Source organism: Macrobrachium rosenbergii, chromosome 53 (assembly GCF_040412425.1).
Source record: "Macrobrachium rosenbergii isolate ZJJX-2024 chromosome 53, ASM4041242v1, whole genome shotgun sequence".
Lineage (NCBI taxonomy): Eukaryota > Metazoa > Arthropoda > Malacostraca > Decapoda > Palaemonidae > Macrobrachium > Macrobrachium rosenbergii.
The window spans coordinates 32916952-32924451 of record NC_089793.1 but is presented as its reverse complement, the minus strand read 5'-3'; the positions used below and the strand labels follow the sequence as shown (position 1 = coordinate 32924451).

The window sequence follows — 7500 nt, the reverse complement described above, 5'->3', positions numbered from 1 at the left end:
CGCTTATCTGTTAGTCATACTAAATATTCATTAGGCCCTGTCTTTGAAGTTTTACAAAACAATAACCATGTGCATTAATTTTCTACACCGGAAGCCCTGTTCATATTCTTATTCAACTTTTGGAGCTCTTTTTAGATCTAAGTCGATGCCCTGTTGCTAGTGGTGAACCTGACCTTATGTTGGCAAGGAGGCTCTGTTCGAGGGAAATGCTTTGATCCTCCATGAATGTTCTTGGTAAGGGGGCTTTGCTAGAAGATTGAGATCCTTCCCGAACGGACTTAGTGAGGAGGATATCCTGAAAATCTTAGATCCTTCACGAATGGACTTGGGGATGAGGCTTTGCCTGAAGGTTTTAGATCCTTCACGAGTGGACTTGGTAGTTAGACTTTGCTCGAAGGTTTGAGATCCTTCAGGATGGACTTGGAGAGGAAGTTTTTCTTGAAGATTTTAAATTTTACATGAATGAAGGTCTTATGTCTTCATGAATGTATTTGATAAGGAAGTTTTATAGGATATTCTCAGAACCTCACGACTGTACTCACGCTACTCGTTTTTTGCAACAATTAACTCTTAATACCATGCGCGTGAAAACCTGACTTGAAATAGTGGATATAAAGCGTTTAAGTAATAGTGCTTTATAATTATCACTCGACACAATTCTATCTTACTGTGGCGTCATAATCAAGGGAGTAAATTTCATGCCGAAAGAGTTTCGCCGTTTTTTATTATGGTGATTTAGATGAGGTGAAATGCGTAATTTTGATGTGAAAAGTGATAAGTTTTAAAAATGCAAACTGCATTCATTCTGAATAGCAAAATGGATATATCTGAAATGAAATGATAATTTCTATGCAAATCATTGTATTTATGAATTTCAATTTCTCAAAGGCATGATTCATAGAATTTACCTTTTTCCTCTGAAATACCAGACGAATCCCAGAGGACATTGTGCGATTCTTTTTATATTGGGAGGAGTTAGGGTGCAGGGTAGGGGGTGGGCGATGGTCGGTTCAGAATTATTCTGAAAGGCAGTTGCCATTTTTTCTCTGCCGCTCAGTCATTTACGCATTGAAATTTCCTGAATTCGATGGATAATCCGTTTATATTTAAAGAAAATCTTGGAGTGGGTGGATGTTTTAGGATTACTTCAAGATTTACCTAAAGGTGGGCAGCAGCGAGTTGCTGTTGATGAGATCTTTAGCGAACCAAGACCCATTGTGTCTGGAGTTCCGCTGTTATTTTTAGTGTATGCAAGTAATATGGTCGTGGCCTGAAAAACAAGATTGTTCATTTTACCAACTATGCAACACTTGTGAGTGTAGTAGTCTCTACTTATGAGAAATGTAGCTGCCCTTAGTCTCAATCGCAACATGGAGTGGATTAGTGAATGTTGTAGTCGGTGGTGTACGAGGCTGAACTCCGGTAAATTGAAAACACTATTGATCAGCAGATCTCGTACAGATTTTCCGCCCCATCGTCCCTTCAAGTGGATGGGATTCTGTTGAATGAGTCTGAAACTTTAACTATACTTGGTGTAACTTTTAACTAACATCTTACTTTTGAGAAACATCTAATAAAAGTGTCAGCAGATGCCGCACGGGCGTTAGATATTGAACCTAAAGCCTCATATATTAATAACAGTGATGAAATCAGTGCAATATATTTTAGGTCAATTGTCCTTCCTCTGCTAGAATACTGTACTCTGGTGTGGATGTCTGCTTCCGCCAGAGATTTATCTCTTTTAGATAGAGTGGTTCGTGGTGGTAGGTTTCTGTTTCCTAATACTAGCAGTTATGACTTAGGCCATCGACGGATGGTGTCTTGTTTGTCAGTTTTTCACAAGTGGTATTTTAACAAATCTTTCACATTCACAAATGATCCCTAATAAAGTAAATGTACCTAGCTGTCGAACTTTTCAGTTCCAGAGGTCCTTCCTCACACCGTTAGACTGCTGCGGAAGTCTCCCTGAGAATATTGTGCAATTAGAACCTCAAAGCAATATATTACTCTCCTAAAACAATTCTCCTTGTATTTTAACAATTTACCTACCCTTTTATCTATATAATTATTAATTTGTTCATTTACTTTTTTTCTAATATTTCCTATTACCTTTTGTTGCCCTATGCACAAGAATACCATATTCTTTGGATGCTTGAATTTCAAGTCAGTGGCCAATAATAATAATAAAAAATAATAATAATAATTTATTGTTGACTCTGTACTATAAATTATATTTTTCTGTTTTGGAAGACGGAACGGCACTTCAGTGACTTTGTGTAAACAGTATTTTTCAAACGATATTAGAAAATAAGCTGAGCAGATAAAATTCTGTATTTTCTTGCAATGTCGCTCTCCCTACCCCTCTCTCTCTTTTAAATATGTAAAAAGATCAGTAGGTTATTGCAAGCTATAGGCCCTGTCATTAAAAACTTACAAACTGAATTATTCAGTTTTGAGCATTTGAAGTGCTTAAAGGAAAACGAAATCTGTGGTGTCTGCTTTCTCTCTCTCTCTCTCTGGTATAGTCTTTAATAGCTGATCATCTCTATTGAGAATACTTTCACTACTCCCACACTTAGATGTTTATACTGCTCTGTTTCAGAGAAACCCCTTTTGTGTATCGAATGTATCTATTAAATGTAACTTTTCATGAGTTATTCTTAATTTTTCAAGACATAATAAGTTCTTGCAAAACTTTCATCTCAGGCTATTTTTCAGATGCTGTTAAGAGGAATAAATAGTAACTGTATCTCTCCTTAGCTCAGGTGGGCGGTGAACTGCTCAACACGGGTCACAGCGTGGAGTGGAGGGCCGCCCGTAGCGCCCATGCCATTAACATCACGGGCGGCCCATTGAGTTACGTCTACACTGTCACTCACGCCCGTCTTCACTTCGGGGAACGCGACCAGCAGGGTTCCGAGCACTTACTGGACAACAGGGCCTTCCCTGCAGAGGTAACGACGCTTTCATTGCTTTTAAATGCCATTATCTGGCAGTCGTTAGTTAGCACCGAAAGAAAAGGCTCTTAGACGTGACACCGTCACATCAATAGGCGTGTTTATGTCTTCTTGGGCTTTCCGAGTCTCAAGTTGTTGGTGAATGTTTACACCGAGACCATTTGTAAACTTAAGGATAATTTGTTTTTATTGGTATGTCAGAACTGAACGCTTTTTATGCGTTGTTTGCTGTATAGATTTCGCTTTTTTCAAATCTTTTTCAATTCAGTATAAATGCTGAGTAGCAGCTTGAGAATGACTTCATCGAGCTGTTTTTAGAGATAATAAAAGTTAAAGAGATAATTGCTAATGAATATCAAGAGAAGTTTGAGAAGGCATCTTAGGGGTAGAAATAAGTTGATCTTTACTTTATGTTATTATGTTGTTCTCTTAATAGTCGTATGATTTTATACTCTTGACACACTTGGCTGATAGTCCTTGTACCTAAGACAGAATTTTGTTAACTAAGGACTTTTGCTGCATGCATAAGAGTGTTGTCAACATTCAGTTCTGTCGATTTAGAATTATTCTCACTGACATGAGAGTAATTTCGTATAATGCTTGTTATTTTGATGATCTTTGCTTAATTAATCACTTGAGTACGTGCTTTTCATTCCTACGTTGATAAATACTGCAAGACTATGTAGATAAATTTTGGTGAAATGAACGATAAGCACAGAGTAAATTTCAGACTTGAAAAGTCAAAGATTTTGTGGTAATTAGCAAAATTCATCAGCTGCCTTTTGTAACTGAGGGTAGCATTTAATATTAGTTATAAAACGCGCAAAATTTCGTTCCCTTCAGTGGTTACAAGTGGCACAATCTGTTTTTAACATGAATAATGCGATGCATCTGAATGTTATGTATAGTGAAATAATTTAATGGGGTTACAAACGCAACCTGATTTTATCTAACAGCCGCGATTTTTAATGTGTACCAAAGATTAAGTTTCTGTTAACTCAAGGGTTTAGATGTAACCAGCTTAATTCAAGTGGTAAGCAACAGCAATATAAGCTAATCATGTAGCTCAAAAGTTAGTCTGCTAAATTTTGTAGGAGGGCTTGAAACTTTCTGGGAGGAGTGAGAGATGCTTACATAATTTAAATGAATATATATGTCCTTTCTCTCATGTTCAATCATTTAAATTAAGGTAGATTTTATTTGTTTTATATCCTGTTTGCAGTTGGAGTTAATTTTCGAACTGTGTTTAAAAAGAGCGCTGTTATTCAACTCCATTAATGTCATATATTGTTATTTTAGCCAAATTTTATAGTCTTATCGATATGCCTTGTATATTTTGTGTCTGGGTGCACGATGAAATGAATATTTTATTATGCTCTTCAATCTATCGTTTCCTCATCGTCTGAAGACTTAACAATCTTTCCCTGGTGTCCTTGGCCTTAAACCCATTTCCTGCTTCTTTCAGGACATTCCTCTTTTCTCGGCACTCAAGAAAACAGCATTAGAATAAGTAAACATTCCGGCCTCGCTCCTCTGGCTCTTGTGAGGCTCTCTCTCTTCATTTGCAATTCTTGGCAAAGGCCTCTAGGTTAAAAACTGTCTCACTATCATCGTAACCCTCTTGAATGCTTCCTTATCATCATCATCATCATCAGCAGCAGCAGCATCTCGTCCTTGTTTATATTTGAAGGCTCGCCTCTCGACCCTCGTATGGTCTATCCGGAAGAACCCATTTATTTGTCTGTTGCAGTTCATAGTTACCTTCCCCGTAAGGAGGTAGTGCCGTCAGTGCACCTCACGCGGTACACAATAGGCATTACTTCGGGTTCTTTGCTGCGTCCTTCGCCCCTAAGTGCAACCCCTTTCATTCATTTTACTGTACACTCATTCATATTCTCTTTCTTCCATCTTGCTATCCAGCCCCTCCTAACAGTTGCTTCACAGTACATCTGCGAGATTTTCCTCCTTTTACACTTTTCATACCTTTTTACCCTCAGTTTCCCTTTCAGCGCTGAATGACCTCGTATGTCTCAGCGCTAGGCATTTGGCCTAAATTCTACATTCCATTCTTTTTAGTTTTCTTTGAATAACTTCTCGAGTGTCAGAACTGTTTTTAAATAAGTAAGTATGTAGTTTCTCTTACATGTCTTCAAGTTTTCACGTTTTCAGTTCATGGGCAACGTATTAAATTGTCTACGTTGTGTATTCAGAAGTCCTTTTTACATGATTTTTGTGGCATTTTGGCTTCGTTGACATATTTTTGTCCATGCTCGTACGTTTATTTGTTTTAATCCGGATGTACGTCTAGAAATATTTTATAAAAATGCTTGCTTTAACCGGTAGCCCAAAAAGCTCAGCAAGAATGTGTGACCCCGCCCAGTGTCATTCTGTTCATTATTAATTCATCTGCCTCGTTTATGTAACCTTGTAATTTTTCAATAAATAATTAACTAGATCATTATGGAAATGGTTACAGCAAGCTAGTCTTGTTATTAGACAATTATGTAAGACCTTTCTGAAGTATCTGCATTCAGTCATTTCTTTACAAGGGCTGCATACCCTAAGCGATATGGCCTACTTCATTATATTTATCTTTAAACCCTGGTGTGTGTTTGCACATTTTCAACGATTGTATTTTCAGCAAGTCGATTTAACATTTATCCCAAAGAAAGATTATACACATTTACTTACGTTAACATTATAAATGCTATTTACACTGTTGCATTAACTAGCTGCCTTTCGAATATTATCAAAATCATTGCTACAGTCTCCTATAAATTTATATATAGTATTTTCTTTCATTACCCAAGAAAGTTTTTTCTTCGCCTTGTGTAAGTAATCAGGTTATGGTAATATGAAAGATCACAGCCTCAGTCTACTTCTAAATTAATTTGCGTATGATGCCTACAAAGTCTTTTTCACTCATGATTTTGTTTTCAACTACCCACAATCCAGCCTCCACATGCAGGCGTTAGTTTTATTTCACCAAATTAATTTACGTATGATGCGTACAAAGTCTTTTTTACTCATGATTTTGTTTTCAACTACCCACAATCCAGCCTTCACATATAGGCGTTAGTTTTATTTCACCATCATATGTTTTTAGCACAGTCCTCTATTTCGTCATAAAATGCTGTTTCCTTTCCTCTTGCTGGTCTGTGTAACGCTACTATTCTTACTATTCTTACTTTCTTTTTTAAGATAGACTTCTTTATGTCAGTGTATTAGACGTTTTCAAATAAATAAGATACTCGTGCGTGTGTTTTAGCAAAGGAAAGTGATTCCAACTCCCCCGCCAGTTTTTCTTAGCCTTGATAAACTTACTATGTAGTAGGTGTCAGTTTTGATTTTTCTCAGCCTTTATCTTATTGTTTAGTTTGCCTTTGATCAGTAGTAGGTGTCAGTTTTTATTTTTCTCAGCCTTTATCTTATTGTTTAGTTTGCCTTTGATCAGTAGTAATATATCGATCTGATTCTGACATACATTTTGCTTTTCAGTAGCTTTGTTCCATACTTTAATCCCTACTTCTTCCTTATGGCCAGATTTATTTTCATTTTTCCACGTCTTCTTTGGTAACGAAAACATTTTGTCTCATTTGAGTCACAGACTATAACCTATGGAGCTCCTACATTGTAAGCATACGAGTTCTCTTGTACTGTATATTTTTCGCTCTTAGCAGTCCCAAATTTCTGGCACTGAAGGCTTTTTATTACGTACTGTTTGCCCAAGAAATTGCAGATATAAAACGTTATCGGGTATTCTTATGTTCCTTCTTATCGATGGTGAGCATTTCGTGAAGTAATGTTTAATCTCTGCTTTTAAGGTGCAGCGTTGCAACCTTTCTGAAGTCGTTTTCATATTTTACCTGATATTTTAGCTACAGGTTTTTTGCCTTTTTACTTATATTACATTTCTTTACTATTTTCTCGAATATTTACTGTTATGTTCATTGGGTTTTAGTTTTCAGAAAAGAAAACTATTGTGCCAGCTTCGTCTGTCCGTCCACACTTTTTTCTGTCCGCACTTTTTGTGTCCGCCCTCAGATCTTAAAACCTAGTGAGGCTAGAGGGCTGCAAATTGGTATGTTGATCCTTCCAGTCATTAAACATACTAAATTGCAGCCCTCTCAACCTCAATGTTTTATTTTATTAAGGTTAAATTTAGCCATAATAGTGCTTCTAACAGCGCAATACAGCCACCACGGCCGGTTGAGTTTCATGGGCCGCGGCTCATACAGCGTGTACTGAGACCACCTAAAGATAGATCTGTTTTCGATGGCCTTGATTATGCGCTGTATAGAAAACTCGATTGCGCCGAAGAAACTTCGGCGCATTTTTTACTTGTTTCCTCTTCTCATCAGCATTAATTTTTTTTGCCCTCTCTCTCTCTCTCTCTCTCTACTTCTCCATGATAATTTTTACATTTGTTTTTATCAGAAGACGCCACATACATCCATATCTTGCTTGATTTGTTTATTCTTTTGGAATTTCACGAATCTATGACTTAATGTTTTTCTCCTCAACAGTAGCTTTCGCTGTAGGA

At 37.0% G+C, this 7500-nt stretch overlaps 1 protein-coding gene across 2 annotated transcripts in view; it reads left to right on the top strand.

The window, feature by feature from the left end:
- Positions 1 to 7500, top strand: part of LOC136834403 (carbonic anhydrase-related protein 10-like) — a 639930-nt gene that overhangs the window by 488327 nt on the left and 144103 nt on the right. For both annotated transcript variants that reach the window (XM_067096964.1, XM_067096965.1), the window contains one exon: positions 2766 to 2954. In XM_067096964.1, the coding sequence (XP_066953065.1) occupies positions 2766 to 2954 (189 nt within the window). The remainder of the gene's footprint in view (positions 1 to 2765; positions 2955 to 7500) is intronic.